This window comes from Mauremys reevesii, linkage group 17, assembly GCF_016161935.1.
Source record: "Mauremys reevesii isolate NIE-2019 linkage group 17, ASM1616193v1, whole genome shotgun sequence".
Classification (NCBI taxonomy): domain Eukaryota; kingdom Metazoa; phylum Chordata; order Testudines; family Geoemydidae; genus Mauremys; species Mauremys reevesii.
Window position 1 is genome coordinate 5,980,732 of NC_052639.1, and position 23,687 is coordinate 6,004,418.

The window sequence follows — 23,687 nt, forward strand, 5'->3', positions numbered from 1 at the left end:
TGTGCCCCAGTGTGCTGAGCTCTGGCAAATCTGGCCACTGATTTTGGTGCCCTAACTGTAAGTGAGCTCTGAGAAGCCGACTGCTGGGTCTCCGGGAGAAGCTCTCTCTGATACGCTTAAATCGGCAAACCCATCTCTGACAGGCTAGTGGCCTTTCCGCTCACGCTCAGTGCCCAGTCTCCCCCTCATGATGGGAGCTGCTCCTCCTCATCCCAAGTGGCTACAGCAGGAAGAGGTTTTATTCTAACTCTCCGACTTTCAGTCATGCCCCACAAAGTCACGTCTGTGCCCTGAGTCTAGGCGCACGGTGTATGTAACTCCCGAGGGCAATCCACCAGCGGGTGGGAGCGCTGGCTTCATGCCATGCTCCCCACCTCGGAATCCATGGACCCTCCTTCACTGGAGTTCCATAAGGTCTGGGGGAGCAGGATGGGAGGGGAGAGTGTGAGGAGCAGCTGCGGTCCCTGGCAGCCTTCTTGTCTGACCCTGCTTCGGTCTGTAGCAGGGTCACATCCTGCTCTGCTGCCACAGGCAAGCGGTTTGCAAATGAGCTGAGGTCTTATCCTTGGGAGAATGGTTTGACTCGCTGGGCTCCCACGGCACGAACGACACGCACGAGGCGGCAGGCAGGGGGCAAGGCTGAGTGGGTGCTTGGCAGCAGCAATATGGATGCTTAGGCCATTGGGAAGCATGCTCACTCTCTCTGCATGCACAGCCCTGCCTGGGGAAGGCATTGGCAGGGCATTCTGCCTCCCTCACCCTCCACTGTCCTCCTGGATTTAAACTCTGCGGGAGGATTGTAAATAGACTAAAGGAAAAGCCAGAGCTGGTTTTGTGGATAGACTGTGCTAAACCCAATAGTCTATTAATCCCCTTGTATTTCCTGAATGAAATCAGATACAAAGCTGGTATGTGCCTAGCGTCATTCTGCCTAGGGCCGCTGGCCCCCGCTCCGTGTCCGTTCAGCAGCTATGCACAGCGGCTCTGGGAGTGGGACTGGCCGAGCCATGTGAGGGAAGGCAGAGACGGGTGGGGCAGGCTTTATGTTCAAATGCAAAGGGAACTGGAGTGAAGTCATGAAATACTGGGTCCCCTGCATGGAGGTAGAGCCAGGGACATGCACAGTCTGCTCTGCGGGGGAGATGGCAGGGGTTGTGCACACAAAGGGAAACAGGTAGCTATTGACCCCAGTTCCCTTCGGCTTCCCCCCGTCTTACGGCAAGGTGACAAGAAGAATTGCTGGGTGCTTGCCTCTTTGCCATGTAGCACCTAACGCAGGCCTGCTCTGCTCACGCTGAAAGCAACGGGGCAGGGAGGGGGAGCTAATGCCGGCTTTGCAGTGACACATGTACAGGATATGGCTACCTTGCAAAGGGGGTGGGGGGGTGGCTGCAGCATGCATAGCCCAATAGCAGTGAAGCCGCGGCAGCACAGGCCTCAGTGCGGGTAAGCTGCCCAGGGTCCGGGCTGGGCTCGTACAGCCAGAGCTGCTGCAGCTTCACCTGATATAGCTCAGGCCTGTCTGCTGTCCTACCCTCCTGCCCCAAATGCCGTGTAGCCAGACCCAGCGTTGCACTCACACAGCGCGGGCTTCTCATTTCTTTGCCGTGTTGGGAGGGTCTCTTCCTCACTTTCGACACCCAGATGATGTTTCCTTTGGCCCAGGGATCAGAGCCCCCTGGCTGTGCCACTCCGCTGTGCCCCATTCGCTCAGGCGCCTGGCCCTCTCTCGCCTTCAGCATCAAGCTCACAACCTTCTTGGCCAGCACAGCTCGGTCTTCTTCCATCTCTGCTACACCCGCTTCTGCTTCCCCCTCTCCAACGCCAGCCTCCTGTCTCACCACTTCTTCCTCCTCCTGCCTGGTGCTCCCTTCCCCTCCTGTGGCCTGGACCTGGCAGTTCCCAGGGAGTCTGCCCTTACAGTCACACTTGGACGCTGTTCTCGCCGCCCTGCCCCTCAGTTCTGAATCGATTTCTGGGGCTGCTGACTTGAGCCCTGCATGAGCTGGGAGCTGCGCTCTGCTGCGCCCTGCCCAGAGAGCCAGGGGTCCAGCTTCCAGGCTGCAGCGTTTCCAAAAGTGGCCTCCAATCTGGCTGCCTAGAACCTGATTCTCCGAAGAACGGCCCACACGCAGACCCCAGGGCATTTGTGGGGCTGCAGGCACTCAGCGCCTCCGAGCATCACACCAGCTGGTCTCAAGGCGAGCTCCCAGAAACAGTGGTGTGTGTGCCTGACAGCTCCCCTCTGTGCCTGATCCACAGGGGAAATGAGCCTGTTACACCCCAGCTCTCTAGCGCCAGCTGGGACAGTTTGTCTGGGTTTGCAAAGACGAACAAAGGCTGTAACAGACTGACCTGCTCTGTAGATCGGGTGCAGAGGGGCACCGGTACCACACCCTCAGGAGTGGGCTGCAGGTCCACCAGGGTCAGTAACCCCCTTTAAAATGACGGGCCTTCACTGGCCTCTTGAGGAGTTTGTGAGAACATGGGTGGGTGAAACATGCGTCCTCCACTGTACGGAAACATTTTAGCCTGGGGTGGTCAGGAGAGCCAAGGGGAGTTAGCAGTTTGATGGGGCTGGGGCCATGCCCCAGTGAAATTCCCAGGCAGGATGGTAATTGTGTGGCACATTCCCATGGTCTGTGAAGAGCTACGTTTGCCCCTCAGCAGGGCCCCCCCATACCCAGCAAAGTGCCCTTGGAGTCTCCTGCTTCTGCTGACAGCTAAGAAGGTCCCTTGTCCAGATACAAGAGTTCAAATGGCCTTGTGCAGCCCAGCGAGGAGAAAAGATCCGATTCAGAAGACACAAAGGAATGAAATCATCATTTTGCCACCCTGGGACACCTCGCAACATGGAAACAGAAGCTGCTTGGGCTGAGACTCTGGCTTTGCTGGGGAGGAGATCACAGCTAGGAGACAAATACGGAGTCTTCCCAGGCTAGGGTTTTCCAGGGAGCCAACAGGAGATAGGTGCTTACTTCACAGATTCCAGTGGGATTTGGGTGCCTATCTCCTTTTGACTCCTTGGAAAATCCCACCTGCACAGCCACGTGAACACAGCCGGTGTCTGACATCCCAGGATTTGCCAGGGCAGAGAACAGGCTGGCAGGACCAGTCTTCAGGGCTGTGCCTTGATGGACAGCCTGGCTGGCTGGAGCTCATCTTCACTTGGAATTCCCCATGCTGGCAGAGGTCTTTTTGACCAGGCTCCCCACAGAGGGCTGGGACCCATCCACAGGGCTGTGATGCACAGTTGCATCAGGGCTGACAAGGAGGTGTCAGGCCTGTGAGCTTCTCCAGGGAAGCTCCAGCAGAAGAAACAGGGGCGGCCCCTGGTCCCCTTCTGCCTCTCATGGTAGCTTTCCTTGAGTTGGTGCAGTCACGCTGCGATCCAACCCTGCAGTACGGCAGGGAGTTGTCCACATGCCCGCAATCACTGCTTATAGGTTCCTTGCCGAGCTCTGGAGCAGAGCTGTAAAGGGTGATCAATGGAAAAATCAAAGCCAGGCAATTTCCTACCAGGTTCCCCACAGTTAGCACGTTCTCAAACTCTTCGGTCATTGGGTAGTGCTCCATGGCCATGAACATCGTGTTGAGAACAATGCAGATTGTGATCCCTAGGTCGACAAACGGGTCCATCACGATCAGCCGTACAAATGCCTTCAGCTTCAGCCAGAGAGGGCAGCAGTCCCAGACCAGGAACATATGGGCAAATTTATACCACCAGGGCGGACATTTCTGGTGAGCTTCCTCTAGCTCTGAAAACAAGAGACAAAGACCCCGTGTCATTGCCCAGGCACCTCCAGAGAAGAGTCACATGCTTAGTCAACAGATGGGAGCTTGGCTGAGGATTCTAGATCCAGCCTAGCGCTGGCAACAAGACTAGTGCACTGGGACACTGGGCATAGAGTGGGTGCAAAAGGGTGCCAAACTCTTTGTTATGGCTGTGCAAAGGGCTGTTTGGGGCACACAGATGTGGTAGGCATCATGAAGGTATAACAGGAACACAGGCGTCTGTGGGACACAGGCATTATCTTCGTCCTTGAGAATGTGTTCATTAGGCTTGTATGCAAACCCACTGGCAGACATCTGTCTGCTCCTGTCCAGGATGTGACGTTTGCCTCCTCAGCACAGGAAAACAACTTGGTGGAGAAAAGTGTCTGAACCTAGCTTGCAGCGGATCTAAGCTAGGGCTTTCAAATGAGCCAGGAGGTCAGTACCCGAATCCCACTGAAATGGTTATTTATATATTTATTCGTATTACCATAGCAACCAGGAGCTCCACTCCTAGCCCTGAACCCTATTGTGCTATGTGCTGAACAAACAGATGGTCCCTGCCCTAAGTGGCTTACAATCTGAGACAGCCACTGCGATTGAGTACCTAACTCCCTTGGGCCTCTGAATATCCCAGCCCCAATTATTGTAGAACAGCTGCATCTCTGATGGAACAGATCCAGGGGAAATGCAGCTGATCCACTAAATCAAAGAGGACTGGAAAGGGCAAGGAGTCAATGAATAAACTATTCCTGGTCTATCAAACCTTTTCTGAGCTTTGGATCTTGGCTATCTTAATGGGGGCCTGTCCCCCAGTGCAGCTGGGGTCAGCTGGAATGCCCGAATTGACAGTCCCTATGCTGGATCAGCTTGCAGCTTTTGTATTTGTGTTCACAGATGGGATTGGCTAAGGGCTGGCGTCGAAGAGACATGTTATAGCCAGGAGGATAAATCAGTGAATGAATAGTGTGTGCTTTTATTTAGGAAGTCACAGAATCACTCCTGGCTGCACTTGCTATAAAGACTGAATAGCAGCTCTGGCTGGGTCCATAACACAAACCGTTGCCAAGGAGTCTATGGGACATCTTACTCGAGTTAAGAAAAGCATCCCATGTGGACCCGGCCGTGGAACCAGGCAGCCAGGAGCTAAGAGATGAATCTGGGGTTTGAAGTGATATTATGACTGTTTGCCGTCTCGCTCTGCTCATTTTATCCTCTCTTTGGAATCCTGCAGTGTGCCCACAACCTGATGAGCTCTGACATACACAGCCTCTGCCTCAAAGGGCTTGGGCAATAAGCACTGTTCCCAGGTTATCAGCAGGGACTGAAAGCACTTTTCATGTGCAGAGCATGCACTACTGTCACCTAAGCTAAAGGAGCAACTCCTTGAGCAGCTACTTTGGGAGACCAGGCACTAGAGGAGACTGGACCTACACTAAGCAGTCTTACAATCTAAGACAAGCAGCAGACAAAGGATGGGGAAGAGGGGGACAGCATAGCATAGCTAGACTGGAGCTGGGATAGCACTGAATTGTGTTGATAGCAAACCTTGGGGGGAGGGGTAAACCCCAGAGAGGGAGAATGTTGGCACAAGAACTAAAGGGGAGAAAACTGTCTGGGAATAAATTTAGGCTAGAAATTAGAAGAAGGTTTCTAATCATCCAAGGTGGGAGGGTCTGGCACAGCCCCCCCAGTGGGCACAGTGGGGGAAGCCAACCTCACTAGTTTTAAGATGGAGTTTGCTAAGTTTATGAACAGAACAATATGACGGGTTGCGTGCAGTAGCGAGGGCCCACACTCACTGACCCGACGGGTCCCTTCCAATCCTATGTTCCTATTCTCTGGTTTATATTAAGCAACATTTGTCCTGAAAATCCTTTTTGCTTCTCAGAGCCTTTATGGATTTGACACTGATTGTCAGCATTACAGTCAATCCATACAGAGCTCTCTGTGGCACATGGGAGCGTGTCCTCGGCTTGGCATTTTCCAGCTGAACAGTACCCAGCACAGCCCCTGCTTTATCAGGGCGGGAATCTACCTTCCATGGTGTTAGAGATCATGCTGACTGCGCTCTCTGCTCTCTGCTGGAGACCAGGCCCGTCTTGGCTGCCTGCTAGCAGGTGATCAGGATCGGCCTTGCCTTGCTCGTCCACAGGACTTGGCTATAAAAAGGAGAGCAGGTCATAGTATGAGGACATGGGTCACAGCAGTCCGTTAAACACACTTAGAGGGAGGGCAGCATAACAATCACATGGGTCCTCATGGTACAGCCTGGGCTGGACTAAAAGGAAGAGCTAGGCAGGTAATAACCAGATGGGTCTGGAGCTACTGTGGGAAGCTCCTTAAACCATCAGATGACTCTATGGCTGCAGTAAAGGCAGGTCGTTAGTCCCCTGAGGGATGTCCTAGGCTGAAAGCTGTATAAAAGGGAAGTGATTGGAGCTGGGGACAGGACAGGGTCTTGGCTGGAGTGTTAGCCCCAGATGTTCTGCTGGGCTGTAACAGTCCATCACAGCCATTGCAGCAAGCAGAACAAGTTGGGGCAGCCATCAGACTGTGGCTCCCATCAGCCCCAGGACAGACAAGTTCAACCTCTCCCCACTTGGTCCCTCTGCTGGGCTCTGCAGCAGTGCAGAGACGAATCCAGCCTGCCATGCACAGACAGCCCCAGAGAGAGGAAACATAACCAGTATATACTTCCTCAACCATCGCCGAGCGCTCCAGCATGACCCTGGGTATGACTCGCCCGTTGCAGTCTTTGGATTTGCCTTCGTTGTTAGCCGCAGCTGGGGCAGAGTCCCCTGTCTTCTTCTCCCCTGCGCTGCTGCTCTGGGAGCTGCCGCTTGATTTACGGTCTCGTAACTGCAAAGACACCAGAGACTTTTGCGGTGGGAGCTTCCTCAGTGGGATGCAGTGCGTGTGTTGGGGGGAGGGGAGCAGGGCCGGCTCCAGACCCCAGCGCGCCAAGCGCGCGCTTGGGGCGGCATCCCACGGGGAGGGCAGCAGGCGGCTCCGGTGGACCTCCCGCAGACGTGCCTGTGGAGGGGCCGCGGGTCCCGCGGCTCAGGTGGAGCATCCGCAGTCAGGCCTGCGGGAGGTCCACCGGAGCCGCGGGACCAGCGGACCCTCCGCCGGCACGTCTGCAGGAGGTCCACCGGAGCCGCAGGACCGGCGACTGGCAGCGCGCCCCCAGCTGCGCGCTGCCCTGCTTGGGGCGGCGAAATTACTAGAGCCGCCCCTGGAGGGGAGGGAATCTTTCTGCGGAGACTAAGGCAAAGGTTTGATGACACATTTCCCTTTGCTTAATGCTTAGTCTTTCCTCATGAAAATGGTCAGGATGCACCTTGGAAATGACACAGCTCGTGCTGCCTCCCTGTCAGCTCCACACAGGAAGGGACATGGGTAACAGCTGCCAGAGTTATCTCCTTGAGGAATGGAAATGGTGCAGCCTCTCCCACTGCTGACGTGTCTTTTCTCCTCGGGTCCCCAGAGCTACTGCTGTGTGCAAACAGTTCTCCCTTCTCAGCTAGGGTGACCAGATAGGAAGTGTGAAAAATCGTGAGGGGGGTCGGGGGTAATAGGCACCTATAAAAGACAAAGCCCTGAATATCAGAACGGTCCCTATAAAATCGGGACATCTGGTCACCCTACTCTCAGCACATTCTCAGTTCAAAGCAAACCAAACTCAAAGCCGAGTGACTTAGACAAATTGGAGGATTGGGCCAAAATAAATCTGATGAGGTTCAACAAGGACAAGTGCAGAGTCCTGCACTTAGGACGGAAGAATCCCATGCACTGCTACAGACTAGGGACCGAATGGCTGGGCAGCAGTTCTGCAGAAAAGGACCTAGGGGTTACGGTGGACGAAAAGCTGAATATGAGTCAACAGTGTGCCCTTGTTGCCAAGAAGGCTAATCATAGAATCATAGAATCTCAGGGTTGGAAGGGACCTCAGGAGGTCATCTAGTCCCACCCCCTGCTCAAAGCAGGACCAAACCCAACTAAATCATCCCAGCCAGGGCTTTGTCAAGCCTGACCTTAAAAACCTCTAAGGAAGGAGATTCCACCACCTCCCTAGGTAACCCATTCCAGTTCTTCACCACCCTCCTAGTGAAAAAGTTTTTCCTAATATCCAACCTAAACCTCCCCCTCTGCAACTTGAGACCATTACTCCTTGTTCTGTCATCTTCTACCACTGAGAACAGTCTAGATCCATCCTCTTTGGAACCCCCTTTCAGGTAGCTGAAAGCAGCTATCAAATCCCCCATCATTCTTCTCTTCTGCAGACTAAACAATCCCAGTTCCCTCAGCCTCTCCTCATAAGTCATGTGCTCCAGCCCCCTAATCATTTTTGTTGCCCTCCACTGGACTCTCTCCAATTTATCCACATCTTTCTTGTAGTGTGAGGCCCAAAACTGGACACAGTACTCCAGATGAGGCCTCACCAGTGCTGAGTAGAGGGGAATGATCACATCCCTCGATCTGCTGGAAATGCCCCTACTTATACAATCCAAAATGCCATTAGCCTTCTTGGCAACAAGGGCACACTGTTGACTCATATTCACCTTTTCGTCCACCGTAACCCCTAGGTCCTTTTCTGCAGAACTGCTGCCCAGCCATTCGGTCCCTAGTCTGTAGCAGTGCATGGGATTCTTCCGTCCTAAGTGCAGGACTCTGCACTTGTCCTTGTTGAACCTCATCATATTTCTTTTGGCCCAATCCTCTAATTTGTCTAGGTCTCTCTGTATCCTATCCCTACCCTCCAGCGTATCAACCACTCCTCCCAGTTTAGTGTCATCTGCAAACTTGCTAAGGGTGCAGTCCACACCATCCTCCAGATCGTTAATGAAGATATTGAATAAAACCGGCCCCAGTACCGACCCTTGGGGCACTCCACTTGATACCGGCTGCCAACCAGACATGGACCCATTGATCACTACCCGTTGAGCCCGACCATCTAGCCAGTTTTCTATCCACCTTACCGTCCATTCATCCAGCCCAGACTTCTTTAACTTGCTGGCAAGAATACAGTGGGAGACTGTATCAAAAGCTTTGCTAAAGTCCAGAAATAGCACATCCACTGCTTTCCCCTCATCCACAGAGCTGGTTATCTCATCATAGAAGGCAATTAGGTTAGTCAGGCATGACTTGCCCTTGGTGAATCCATGCTGACTGTTCCTGATCACTTTCCCCTCCTTTAAGTGGTTCAGAATTGATTCCTTGAGGCCCTGTTCCATGATTTTTCCAGGGACTGAGGTGAGACTGACTGGCCTGTAGTTCCCTGGATGTATTAGTATGAGCATTGCCAGCAGATCAAGGGAAGTGATTATTCCCCTCTATTCAGCAGTGGTGAGGCCACATCTGGAGTATTACATCCAGTTTTGGGCCCCACACTACAGAAAGGATGTGGACAAATTGGAGAGAGTCCAGAAGAGGGAAACGAAAATGATCAGGGGGCTGGGGCACATGACTTACGAGGAGAGGTTGAGGGAACTGGGCTTGTTTAGGCTTCAGAAGAGAAGAGTGAGGGGGGATTTGATAGCAGCCTTCAACTACCTGAAGCAGGGTTCCAAAGAGGATGGAGCTCAGTTGTTTTCAGTGGTGGCAGATGACAGAACAAGGAGCGATGGTCTCAAGTTGCAATGGGGGAGGTCTAGGTTGGATATTAGGAAACACTATTTCACTAGGAGGGTGGTGAAGCACATCTCCTCTGGTAGGAAGAGAAGCTGGATATGATCCTTTGGCAGGGCATGGATTAGCCACTTCTTTATCTGAATGAATGTGGAGGGGAAGCAAGTTGGGGGTGTATTTAATGACAGCACACTCGGTTTGTATGAAGTTCTCTTGCCAAAGGTGGGTGGGCATTAGCATTGGACACCATTTTTTCATCAAAGTGGTTTTTTGATGAAACATGCCATTTTTGTTCAAATGGACACATTTAGAGAAACTTACTGATTCTGATGAAATTTTAATTCCCCCCTCCCATGCCACCACCACGACACAAAGCACTTTGATCATGTTGAAATGGCCCGTTTTGACATTTTTTGGAGCAGCATGTTTCCATTTTTATTTCAATATGACTCTTTGGCAGAAAATTCATGGTGTTTAAATCATTTTTTTAAAGAGTTTTAAAATCCTAACAAAACGTTTTTATTTTATCAAAACAAAACGTTTCAATCAACCTCAAACCATTTTTTTCTGAATTTAGTTCATAGGAAATGTCAGTGTTTTGGTATTCATTCCATTTCGGAATGGAACAAAATCACAGCATTTCGGGTTCACACTCAGCTGCGCTGAGCATCATTATCCCAATTTTATAGTCTCCCCCCATCTACAGGCTGGGTTAATAATAAATAAAACCGCACTGAGGTGTCTGGAGGGTTCATTAATTAATGTAGGGCTTTGAAAATGAAAAGCAGGAAATGGGATTAGTATTATCATTGCAAAGATCTAGGCATGGCCTCATTCTAACCCTGCACACTCCCTGCACCCTGGACCCTTTGGCAGGGCATGGGTTAGCCACTTCCTTAGCTGGTGGGGGTGGGGGAAAGCAAGTTGGGGGTGTATTTAATGACAGCACATTGGGCCCTTATGAAGGTCTCTTGCTAAAGGTGGGGGAGCATTAGAGTTCAGCTATGAACTTTGCACCTTAAGTCGTCCCTGCAGAGAACAGTAATGGGCAGACACCAAGGTCTCCATGGGAAAGCGAACCATCTCCACGTAGGACACGGTAGCGAAACATGGGCTGGAAACAGACATCCTGGTTCAACTGCTGGGGGATCAGAGGCAGATGACTGAGACAGCAAATCACAATTTTGCATTTTTCTTGATCAGTGAGGAAGCTGGTCATTTGCCCAACCAAAAATTAGATTTGCAGGGATGGGTCATGGGGAAAAATCGGGAAGAAGCCAGCAAGGGCCAAAATGGTGATTAGAGGATATTAAAAATGACAAGTACCTGGAGCAGACACCGGCAAGGCAGCAGTGTCAGATGCTGGAGAAGCTTTTGCCCATATTTTACAGGCTTGCTATGTGTAGGGAGTGCACGTAGTGATGGGCTCGCTGAGGGGAAGGGAAGATGAGGAAGAGGGGAGGGAGAGAGGCCCACTGGGCAGAAGAGTGAACCGAGCCAGTGGTAGGGGGTGGTGGGAACTAACAGCCAACAGCAACACAGCAAATGAGACAAGAGATTCTAGGCTGCAGCTAAGGAGCCCTTGTCACAACAGATGACAGGGGGTTCAAACGTGGCCTTAAGCCACCTCCCGCCCCCAGGTCCTGGGCCATTCCTTCAGTGTAAGATAGACCTGCCTGAGGGTCACTCTAACGTGCACCTGCTGCAATGCCTGACAGCACCAGGATGCGGGGATGCCTAGGCCACACCCCTATTGCTCTGGCCACACCCCCTAGACAAGCTTCACGGAGCAGGGGCTGAGAAGCTGCTCAGGGCAGAGCAGCTACAGTGCAACCAGTAAGGTTACCAACCCTCCAGGTTTGTCCTGGAGTCTCCAGGAATTAAAGCTGAATCTTTAATGAACGATTATGTCATGTGATGAAACCTCCAGGAACACATCCAACCAAAACTGGCAACCTTACAGCCCAGGATCGGAGCCCCAGAGGCTGCATTTCAGAGTGGAGTGAAGGATGGTGCCAGAAGGCTGTGAAGGCCCTTCCCATCTGCTGCTCACAATGTGGGCAGGACCCCTGAGGCTGCTGGGTGTGGTGCCTAGGGGTGAGTCCAATGGGGAGGTGGGAGGAGTTGGGACTGGACATCCCTAATTTACCTCCTTCAGGTCTGCCTGGCACAGGCTGCTTTGAGAAAGGAGCCAAGAGGATTTGGGGACTTCAGCCCAGCCCTGCAAGCTCCTCCCAGCTCTGGCAGGGAATGGCCACACAGAACTGCCAGGCTTCTGAGCCACATTTGCACCCCGTCCTCTGTCGGGCTGGGGGCTCCTTAGCTTCAGTGGAGGACCCCGTAGCCTGGATCTCTCATCCCATCTTTGGGGATGACATTGGCTGTTAGTTCTCTGCAATCCCACCCCTCCCTACCACTGCCACTGGCTGAGCTCACTCTTCCGCCCAGTGCCTTCCCTTTTCCTCATCTTCCCTTCCCCTCGGTGTCCCCTTCCGTTGATCCTTCCCACCCAGCCCCCTACACTTGGCAGCCCGAGCTGCAGAGTCCACTCTGGCACTAGTTCCAGCTCTGCCCTGTCAACTGGTCCGGGCGGCTTGCTCCCAGCTGCAGTACAGACCTAGACTCTGGCCCCACATTCTTAGTGCGCCCAATCCCCATGGCAGCCAGGCCCCCGTAGCACTGACCAGTTTCTCTTGTTCCTCCTGATGCTTCTTCAGCTGCTCCAGGAGCTGCTGAAACTCCTTCTCTCTCTGCTGCTCCTCCAGCATGGTAGCATCGTTTTGCTCGGCATAGGCCATCGCTACAACAGCCAGGATCAGGTTGATGAGGTAGAAGGAACCAAGGAATATGACCACCACAAAGAAGATCATGTACGTTTTCCCAGCGGCGCGGAGGGTCTGTGGGAAGAAGAGGCATGTTCCATCGCAGAAGGTCAGACCACTAGCCTCTTAACTCTCTAATTGCTAGGCTACCTTAGTGCCACCTCCCAGTGATGGGTGTGGCTTTGATTCACCTTCTTCTCACATGACGGAGAGGCCCTTACTTCCAGCTAACCCTCACCTCATCACTTATGCTGCAGTGAGTGTCAGTGGGTTGTGAGTTATGCTACAATCCCCAGAAACCTCAGCACAACTGGGCTCTCCTCTGGCATGCACTCTGGGATGGCATGCCTGGTGCTTCCACCACAATTACAGCAGTGGCGTCTGAGGGATGGCCGTGAATGAAAACAACAGATCCTCACACTCCTGAGGGGCTGAGAAGCCGAACCTGGATATGGAGGGCAGACTCTGATCATCACAACAGGCTCATCCAAACGCCCCTGGCCCCGGGAGGTCTCAGACTCTGGGTACAGACACAAACTGGCGGGCTCAGTAGAACATGAGTATACCTGTGTGATCTTGCCCTCTAGTGATGCCCCAACAGAGAAGATAGAGGCAGGGCTGGCTCCAGACCCCAGCGCGCCAAGCGCGCGCTTGGGGCGGTGTCCCGCGGGAGGGCGGCGGGCGGCTCCGGTGAACCTCCCACGGACGTGCCTGCGGAGGGTCTGCTGGTCCCGCGGCTCCGGTGGAGCAGCCGCAGGCGTGCCGCCCTGCTTGGGGCGGCGCAAATCCTAGAGACGCCCCTGGATAGAGGACCTGCTATTCCCACCAGCTGTGAGTTCTCCTTCAGCGCCACCCCCTGTCCTTGCAACTAAGGGCAAAGGTTGCAATCCCAGCTCTCAGTGTGCCTGGGTGAGACTTATTTAGTGGATTGTGATTATGTCTGTTGTCAACTGTAGCATGTGGACTGGTTACAACAGGCCCAGCTCCATGGAAACTATGCCCCATTGCACTTAGCCAGGTGCTCCCTTCCAGCCCAGATGCTTTTGGATGAATATCTATGAGCAACAAGCTCCCACGTGCTTTACACTGTGTGACCAGAGGCATGTTTTAGATCTCCCAGCCCACAGATGGGCTGGACCCTCCGTCACCACACACAAAACAAGCGTCAGAGGGGTAGCCGTGTTAGTCTGGATCTGTGAAAGCAGCAAAGAGTCCTGTGGCACCTTATAGACTAACAGACGTTTTGCAGCATGAGCTTTCGTGGGTGAATACCCACTTCTTTGGATGCAAGAAGAAGTGGGTATTCACCCACGAAAGCTCATGCTGCAAAACGTCTGTTAGTCTATAAGGTGCCACAGGACTCTTTGCTGCTTTTACAAAACAAGAGAAATTAAAAAAAAAAACCCACAATGACCTTTAATTCAAAGGACCCCTGCCATGTGTGTGGGGACATGCAATCGAATGCAAGCTATTGCCTCTGCCAGTGGGAAAACCCGAATAAAAGGAAAGAAAGGGCTCACCAGCTGGAAGAGATTCTCCCAGTAGTCCTGAGTCATGAGGCGGAAGAGAGAAAGGAAAGCCCAGCTAAAAGTGTCATAGCTGGTATAGCCATAGTTCGGATTCCTTCCTGCTTTCATACACATGTATCCTTCAGGGCACTTCCTGCCAGAGGGAGCAGAGAGGAGGGGGTATGTTAGTGCTGGGTCCAGCCCCTGCCTGGCCAGGGCAAAAGTGAATCTAGTTTTATGTTCAGAAACTTGAGGAGGGTGCAAGGTGCAAAGGGCCCAGTTTTACCTGCACAACCCCAGTGAAGCAAGTGGGCTTGCATAGGGGTGACTCAAGGCCCGATGGAGAAGCATTCAGTTCAGAGTCAGATCCCCTCTCACACACATACACACACACAGCTTGCACCAATCCAGCATGCACCAACAGCCATACACATTTGCAGACAATTAAGCCAAGGCTTTCAAAACTGTGTGCTAGGGAAATAGGGTCAGGGTGCGGGGGCTTGCCCCACCCCCCCAACTGGCACGCCTGGGGTTGAGGTGCGGGGGCAGCAGGAGTGTTGGGCAGGTGGATCAGATGCAGGGGAGCCCATTTTTCTTGGGCCCCCCCAATTGGCCGTGGCCCCTGGGCACGGACCCTGTTAGCCCAGTGGCTAATTGACCACTGACCCACACTCCCGAAAGGTGGCTGCTCTAGCTCTGTCTTTGTGGTGCTGTGTGGAAAAACTTGACTGTCCACCCCAGCTGTCACAGGAAGTTTGAACAGCCACATCCTACTGACTCGGCATTTCGATCTGCACAGTCCCAGCAACCGGAGCCAGCAACATGAGGAGGTGCCATTTGAAGAACTTGTCTTGCTTGCACTGTCACTCCTGTTTCAGGGAACGGGCAGAACTTCCATGAGACTCCAGTGGATGTCCCGGCAGCATTTTCTGGCCCACCAAAGAGCTAATGATGGAGCAGGAGGAGGACACAGACATGGCTGATGCTGCTCATGGCTCTTGGCATAGCTGCTGCTGAAGCAGGGCCACAAACATGGACTGGTGGGATCACATCACCATGCAGCTTGCGCCACCCCTCCAGCATAAAGACATGCATGAGGCAGGCCACTCCGGCCCAGAGGCAGGTTGTTCTACCTGTCTGGAAGCTGGCTACACCAGACTGCGATAGGGCCATTACTACCCAGCTTGGTGTTGGAAGTCTGGCTGGGGGTAAAGTGGTGGCAGAGGTTTCTGAGGCAGTCAGGCATGTGAGTTACTCCCAATGTGGAGCTATTGCTGACTTTGAGAGAATGGGGTTTCCAGACTGCACTGGGGCCATTGATGGGACTCATGGGCCCATAGTTTGTCTTCCTCAAGAAGCACATGAGGACATGAACCGCAAAGGGCACTGCTCCATTGGTATGCAGGCCCAGGTGGGCCACAGACTCCAATGGATGGATGCCAGCGTGGGCTGCACTGGACAGATCGTGATGCCGGGGTTTTCTGCCTATTGGGGGGCTACATTCAAGGACAGGCCGGGACACTATTCCCACCAAATGACATTGTCGTAAGTGGAGCTACTGTCTCCCCTGTTTACTTGAGGACCTTATGTGCACCCTTTTGCCTTGGCTTATCAAACTGTCCCTGATCTCGGAGACCTTGGCAAGAGGAGGTTGAATGCCATGCTCAGCCGGCGTCAAATGTGCTTTTGGCAGATTGACGTGTTTACAGACCAGCCAGAAAGTGCTGGTGCTGGATGTACCTGGGCACCAGAAGTCAGGGATGCTGCGTGCTCCAGCAGGATGGGCTTGCCTGGCCCAAAGGGAAGAGGGAGAACAGCACTGGTATGAATGTGCTTGTGGTGAGGTTGGGGTGGATTGCCTTGGGGGGTCATTTCTGGGGGGAGGGGTTCATTGCCATGCATTGTACTTAGGATGTGATCGCTTGTGAACAGGGCTGCTAACAGGGAGTTTCGCAAGGGAGTTCAGAAAGCGAGTGGGAAGGGAGCGGGGGTCCCTTGTCGGTCCTATCTGTGCCCCTTTAGTCCCCTTAAAACCTATAAACCAAACTACATTCAAAGCTTCTTGCTTTAAACAACCCTTTAAACAACCCTTCCATTAACTAGGAGACAATGCAGGCAGAAGCCAGCTGCAGAGTGGGGGCTATCCAGTTTATTGCACTGAGTGTTGCATGTATGATTACCTGCCCTGTGGGTGGGTGGCGTATGTGTGCAGTCAGTGCAAGGAACTCCTGGCCCTCAGAGACCATGTACAGACTTTGGAGGCCCGGGTGGCGGAACTGGAGGAGCTAAGAAAGGCAGAGAGGTATGTTGATGAGGCTTTCCGGGACACTGTAGAATTGTCCCACCTCCGATCAGACAGCCCCTGCGCTGTTGAGGAGGATGAAAGGCCCAGGGAAGCAGAGCAGTCAATGGGAGCAGAGGGAAACCTTCCCGTAGTTGGGACCCTCCTTCCAGATGGTGCTGGGGTTGCCTCTCGCACTGAGGTTACCTCTCCGGGGGAGGGAACTTGCTAGGAAAAGGCAGGTGTTAGTAATGGGAGATTCGATCATTAGAAACGTAGATAGCTGGGTTTGTGATGACCGGGAGAACCGTATGGTGACTTGCCTGCCTCGTGCGAAGGTTGTGGATCTCTCGAGGCATCTAGACAGACTTATGTGTAGTGCTGGGGAGGAGCCGGTGGTCGTGGTACATGTAGGTACCAATGACATAGGGAAGGGTAGGAGAGATGTCCCAGAAGCCAAATTTAGGCTGCTAGGGAAGAGACTGAAATCCAGGACCTCTATGGTGGCATTCTCAGAAATGCTCCCAGTTCCACGCGCAGGGCCAGGTAGGCAGGCAGAGCTTCAGAGTCTCAATGCGTGGATGAGACGATGGTGTAGAGAGGAAGGGTTCACGTTCATTAGGAACTGGGGAAACTTCTGGGATGGGGGGAGCCTATACAGGAGAGATGGGCTCCACCTAAACCAAAGTGGATCCAGACTGCTGGCATTAAACATTAAAAAGGTTGCAGAGCAGTTTTTAAACTAGGAGATGGGGGAAAGCCAATTGCTGCAGAGGAGCATGTGGATCGGAAACAGACTTCTCTTAGGGAAGAGTCTAATGATAGAGAATCTCCAGGTTATAGTCAGGAGCAGAGGATGGAAGAGGATAATGTAAGGGCCAGATCAGTTAACAGTCACATAAAAAAGAATCTGACACATCAGAAAATGGCAGACAAATAAACAGGGACAAGTTTTTAAAGTGCTTGTACACAAATGCTAGAAGTCTAAATAATAAGATGGGTGAACTAGAGTGCCTTGTGGTAAAGGAGGATATTGATATAATAGGCATCACAGAAACCTGGTGGACTGAGAGCAATCAATGGGACACAATCATTCCGGGGTACAAAATATATCGGAAGGACAGAACAGGTCGTGAAGGGGAGCAGGGGGAGTGGCACTATATAATAATAGGAGACATACCAATCTCCTAGAACTGGAAGGGACCCTGAAAGGTCATTGAGTCCAGCCCCCTGCCTTCACTAGCAGGACCAATTTTTGCCCCAGATCCTTAAGTAGCCTCCTCAAAGATTGAACTCGCAACCCTGGGTTTAGCAAGCCAATGCTCAAACCACTGAGCTATCCCTCCCCCATAAATATGTGAAAGAAAATGTAGATTCAAATGAAGTAAAAATCTTAAGCGAATCCACATGTTCCATAGTGTCTCTATGGATAGAAATTTCATGCTCTAATAAAAATATAACATTAGGGATCTACTATCGACCACCTGACCAGGACAGTAATAGTGATGATGAAATTCTAAGAGAAATTAAAGAGGCTATCAAAATTAAGAACCCAATAATAGTGGGGGATTTCAATTATCCCCATATTGACTGGGAACATTTCACTTCAGGACGAAATGCACAGATAAAATTTCTCGATACATTAAATGACTGCTTCATGGAGCAGCTGGTACGGGAACCCACAAGGGGAGAGGCAACTCTAGATTTAATCCTGAGTGGAGCGCAGGAGCTGGTCCAAGAGGTAACTATAGCAGGACTGCTTGGAAATAGTGACCATAATACAATAGCATTCAACATCCCTGTGGTGGGAAGAACATCTCAACAGCCCAGCACTGTGGCATTTAATTTCAAAAGGGAGAACTATGCAAAAATGAGGGGGTTAGTTAAACAGAAGTTAAAAGGTACAGTGACTAAAGTGAAATCCCTGCAAGCTGCATGGGTGCTTTTTAAAGACACCATAATAGTATACCCCAAATTAAGAAACACAGTAAAAGAACTAAAAAAGAGCCATCATGGCTTAACAAGCATGTAAAAGAAGCAGTGAGTGATAAAAAGACTTCCTTTAAAAAGTGGAAGTCAAATCCTAGTGAAGCAAATAGAAAGGAGCATAAACACTGCCAAATTAAGTGCAAGAGTATAATAAGAAAAGCCAAAGAGGAGTTTGAAGAACGGCTAGCCAAAAACTCCAAAGGTAATAACAAAATATTTTTAAGTACATCAGAAGCAGGAAGCCTGCTAAACAACCAGTGGGGCCCCTTGATGATCGAGATACAAAAGGAGCGCTTAAAGACGATAAAGTCACTGCAGAGAAACTAAATGGATTCTTTGCTTCAGTCTTCATGGCTGAGGATGTTAGGGAAATTCCCAAACCTGAGCTGGCTTTTGTAGGTGACAAATCTGAGGAACTGTCACAGATTAAAATGTCACTAGAGGAGGTTTTGGAATTAATTGATAAACTCAACATTAACAAGTCACCGGGACCAGATGGCATTCACCCAAGAGTTCTGAAAGAACTCAAATGTGAAGTTGTGGAACTATTAACTAAGATTTGTAACCTGTCCTTTAAATCGGCTTCGGTACCCAATGACTGGAAGTTAGCTAATGTAACGCCAATATTTAAAAAGGGCTCTAGAGGTGATCCCGGCAATTACAGACCGGTAAGTCTAACATCAGTACCGGGCAAATTAGTCGAAACAATAGTTAAGAATAAAATTGTCAGACACATAGAAAAACATAAACTGTTGAGCGGTAGTCAACATGGTTTCTGTAAAGGGAAATCGTGTCTTACTAATCTATTAGAGTTCTTTGAAGGGGTCAACAAACATGTGGAAAAGGGGGATCCAGTGGACATAGTGTACTTAGATTTCCAGAAAGCCTTTGACAAGGTCCCTCACCAAAGGCTGTTATGTAAATTAAGTTGTCTTGGGATAAAAGAGAAGATCCTTTCATGGATTGAGAACTGGTTAAAGGACAGGGAACAAAGGGTAGGAATTAATGGTAAATTCTCAGAATGGAGAGGGGTAACTAGTGGTGTTCCCCAAGGGTCAGTCCTAGGACCAATCCTATTCAATTTATTCATAAATGATCTGGAGAAAGGGGTAAACAGTGAGGTGGCAAAGTTTGCAGATGATACTAAACTGCTCAAGATAGTTAAGACCAAAGCAGACTGTGAAGAACTTCAAAAAGATCTCACAAAACTAAGTGATTGGACAACAAAATGGCAAATGAAATTTAATGTGGATAAATGTAAAGTAATGCACATTGGAAAAAATAACCCCAACTATACATACAATATGATGGGGGCTAATTTAGCTACAACGAGTCAGGAAAAAGATCTTGGAGTCATCATGGATCATTCTCTGAAGATGTCCACGCAGTGTGCAGAGGTGGTCAAAAAAGCAAACAGGATGTTAGGAATCATTAAAAAGGGGATAGAGAATAAGACTGAGAATATATTATTGCCCTTATATAAATCCATGGTACGCCCACATCTCGAATACTGTGTACAGATGTGGTCTCCTCACCTCAAAAAAGATATACTGGCACTAGAAAAGGTTCAGAGAAGGGCAACTAAAATAATTAGAGGTTTGGAGAGGGTCCCATATGAGGAAAGATTAAAGAGGCTAGGACTCTTCAGCTTGGAAAAAAGGAGACTAAGGGGGGATATGATAGAGGTATATAAAATCTTGAGTGATGTGGAGAAAGTGGATAAGGAAAAGTTATTTACTTATTCCCATAACACAAGAACTAGGGGTCACCAAATGAAATTAATAGGCAGCAGGTTTAAAACAAATAAAAGGAAGTTCTTCTTCACACAGCGCACAGTCAACTTGTGGAACTCCTTACCTGAGGAGGTTGTGAAGGCTAGGACTATAACAGTGTTTAAAAGAGAACTGGATAAGTTCATGGTGGTTAAGTCCATAAATGGCTATTAGCCAGGATGGGTGAGGAATGGTGTCCCTAGCCTCTGTTCGTCAGAGGATGGAGATGGATGGCAGGAGAGAGATCACTTGATCATTACCTGTTAGGTTCACTCCCTCTGGGGCACCTGGCATTGGCCACTGTTGGTAGACAGATACTGGGCTAGATGGACCTTTGGTCTGACCCGGTACGGCCGTTCTTATGTTCTTATGACAGAGGAAGGTGGGGGGTGGATTCCCAGTCTGGATTGATGTACATAGCTGATCGATGTACAGATTGAAGTAGATAACTGTGTTGGGAAATAGCCTTTGCATACAAGTGTCCAACTGTCCCCTGATCATGTGCTTACCTTCATTATTTGAAATACACATTATGGGATGGGATGCAGGGATGGTCAGAACATTTCTTAACAAAATAAAACCCTTTATTGTTAAACATTTATTAGAAAAGAACAGCTGCCATGAGGACTCCAAAACACCAGTAACACCAAAACCTTTGAAAAAACCAGGAACAAAGTGCAGACAGTGAAACCACCCTTCAGACAGAAAGCCCCAACCTGGGTTCCCGCTCTCCTTTCCCTTCCTTCCTCATTTGCTGCAAACTTGGTGCCGGGGCAGCATCTGCAGGGAGGAGTTCAGCCTGGAGGGCTGCCTGGGGCCCACCTGCCCTGTCCAGCAGTGATAGCGTCCGATTGCATGGGCCACCCAGCCATGGAGCTGTCCCAGCTGTTTCTGGATTGCAGCACGGGGTACCAAGGTGGGGCGCAGATCGGGGGGTGGGCAATGCAAGGGAAGCTGGGACTCTTGTGTCCATTAGTGATAGCAGCTGCTCAGACAGCTCTTTCTGCTGAGCTCGGTCCTTCTCCCTTAGCCACCGGGCCTGTTCCAGGAACCGCAACGCAAATGCTCCCATGCTGCGACCCTGTCCTAAAGCTGTGCCAGTCTGAACCTTTCCTCTTGCCTCATGCTGCCTTCCTCTAGCTGCAGGTCCCTGTCTTTGGTCCTGGGCCTGCATGTTGGCCCTGTCCAGAATGTGAACTTGGCTTCTGCTGCAGTGCGGGCGAGCTCGGGAGTCCTGCAGCCAGTAGAGGTCGAGGGGCCTGGAACAGGACAGGTCACAGCGGATTGTTGTCTCAAACAGCTCAGCGCAGGAGCACAGAAAAAATCCTCTTGGAATGTCAAAGACATTAAATGTTACTGAACTTCAGCTCATTGGGAGATGGATGCTTCGGGAAGCTGGCACCGCCCTGGACACAGCCGGGTGAATCGCAGCAAAAGATGTGCACTGAGAATGGGGAGTTAAAACACAGCCGGGTTTTTTCTAAAAACTGCAGCCCACCTGGGGCTCTGGGGGAGCTGAGTGGCCACATCATCGCTATCATTTCCGGCATGCCTCATTTTGGAGAACACAGTAGTGCCCGTGGTGGCCAAGAGATTTTGTTCCAAGCTGCCAGTGGGAAAGCAGCCACATATGCTACCAAAGTATTCAAATGGATGGCGACTGAACAGCACACCTATGAGCGGAGTGGGCTGCTCAGCTAGCAAGGTGGCCCTGGGAAATACGCCTTTCCCAAAATGGGACTGTCTATCTGGAGTTCCTGCTATGGGAAAAGTTAGCAGCTATCAGCACCCGGGATTGGGTCAAAAGTAATGAGGGAATGAACAGGATGCTGCATTAGCATACGCATGGTTCAGTGCTTCCTCCAGGCTTCCAACATAGCCTGTTATGACTGGATGCAAACACACAGACCTGCACTGCCATCCGCCTTACGTCCCCCCCCACCGGCACATTTCTGGACTGAATTCAACCCTCCCCAGTCGTATTTGGGAGAAGTGATTTAATCATCCATGGATGGCATGAACTGCATTTAACAGAAATGGGTGAGATTTGAAAATGGATTACATTTCAACCGCCCCTGAGCCCCAGTTCACTCTTTGGGTACCTTGTCACGCTGGTGGGGTTGGGTGGAGCAGTGTGCATACATGCAAGGCAATTTCATAGAAACATAGAATATCAGTGCATGGGATTCTTCCATCCTAGGTGGAAGGGCCCTCAGGAGGTCATCTAATCCAACCCCCTGCTCAAAGACAAATTAGAGGATTGGGCCAAAAGAAACCTGATGAGGTTCAACAAGGACAAGTGCAGAGTCCTGCACCTAGGATGGAAGAATCCCATTCACTGTTACAGACTAGGGACCTAATGGCTAGGAAGCAGTTCTGCAGAAAAGGACCTAGGGGTTACAATGGACGAGAAGTTGGATATGAGTCAACAGTGCGCCCTTGTAGGCAAGAAGGCTAATGGCATTTTGGGCTGTATAAGTAGGGGCATTGCCAGCAGATCGAGGGACGTGATCATTCCCCTCTATTCGACATTGGTAACGCCTCATCTGGAGTACTGTGTCCAGTTTTGGGCCCCACACTACAAGAAGGATGTGGAAAAATTGGAGAGAGTCCAGCGGAGGGCAACAAAAATGATTAGGGGGCTGGAGCACATGACTTATGAGGAGAGGCTGAGGGAACTGGGATTGTTTAGTCTGCAGAAGAGAAAAATGAGGAGGGATTTGATAGCTGCTTTCAACTACTTGACAGGGGGTTCCAAAGAGGATGGATCTAAACTGTTCCCAGTGGTAGCAGATGACAGAACAAGGACCAGTGGTGTCAAGTTGCAGTGGAGCCTGCATCCCGAGCAGGGGCGGCTCTAGGCACCAGCAAACCAAGCTGTTGCCTAGGGCGGCCAAATCTAGGGGGCGGCAGGCTGGGCCGGTGGACCTGCCGCAGTCATGCCTGCGGGAGGTCCACCGGAGCCGCGGACGACGGGACCTGCCACAGGCATGACTGCGGAGGGGGGCTCGTCCCGCGGCTCGGCTGGACCTCCCGCAGGCATGATTGCGGCAGCTCAAGCGGAGCCGCCGGACCGTGCCCGCGGCTCCGGTGGAGCTCCCGCAGTCATGCCTGCGGCAGGTCCGCTCGTCCCGGGGCTCCGGTGGACCTGCCGCAGGAGCTCAACTGGAGCCGCGGGAAGAGGGGACCCGCCGCGGGACCGAGGAAGGGCGGCGCAGCGCTCCGCGCTGCTTGGGGCAGCCTGATTTCTAGAGCCGCCCCTGATCCCGAGCCAGACTCAGCTGGCCCGGCCAGCCGCGGGTGGTTTATTGAAGTATAGACATACTCTGAGTGGCCAGATGTTCAAGTGTTGAGCACTTAGCAATTCCCCCTGACTGCTGGGTGGACAGAATGTTTGAAAATGTGGCCACATACTTAGGTATCTAGTCGAGATTTATGATCAAGATTTTCGCAAGTGACTAGTGATTTGGTGTGCATCAGTCAGCACTTCTACTGGCACAAAAACTCTTCATCCCTGTGAGGAGTGCTGGGATTCAGCAACCAAGCCCGCACTGGTTACTGTCTAGCCAATGAGGCTCCCAAGGAGGAGCCTCATTAAGGAGAAGCAACAAAGAATCCTGTGGCACCTTATAGACTAACAGACGTTCTGCAGCATGAGCTTTCGTGGGTGAATACCCACTTCTTCAGATGCAAGATTCTTCGTTCTTGCATCTGAAGAAGTGGGTATTCACCCACGAAAGCTCATGCTGCAGAACGTCTGTTAGTCTATAAGGTGCCACAGGATTCTTTGTTGCTTTTACAGATCCAGACTAACACGGCTACCCCTCTGATCATTAAGGAGAGGAGCTCCTGATTACCAGATCAGATTGGGGCTGGGTAGCTAATGAGCTAATTAGCTTGTTAACTAGGA

The 23,687-nt window shown here is 51.2% G+C and overlaps 1 protein-coding gene across 1 annotated transcript in view; it reads right to left on the reverse strand.

Annotated features, from left to right (window-relative positions):
- The window catches only part of LOC120385062 (sodium channel protein type 4 subunit alpha-like), a 127,511-nt gene that overhangs the window by 69,940 nt on the left and 33,884 nt on the right, over positions 1-23,687 (reverse strand). The window contains 5 exon segments of the mRNA XM_039504163.1: positions 3,520-3,758; positions 5,813-5,936; positions 6,472-6,636; positions 12,090-12,302; positions 13,748-13,889. Of these exon segments, the coding sequence (XP_039360097.1) occupies positions 3,520-3,758; positions 5,813-5,936; positions 6,472-6,636; positions 12,090-12,302; positions 13,748-13,889 (883 nt within the window).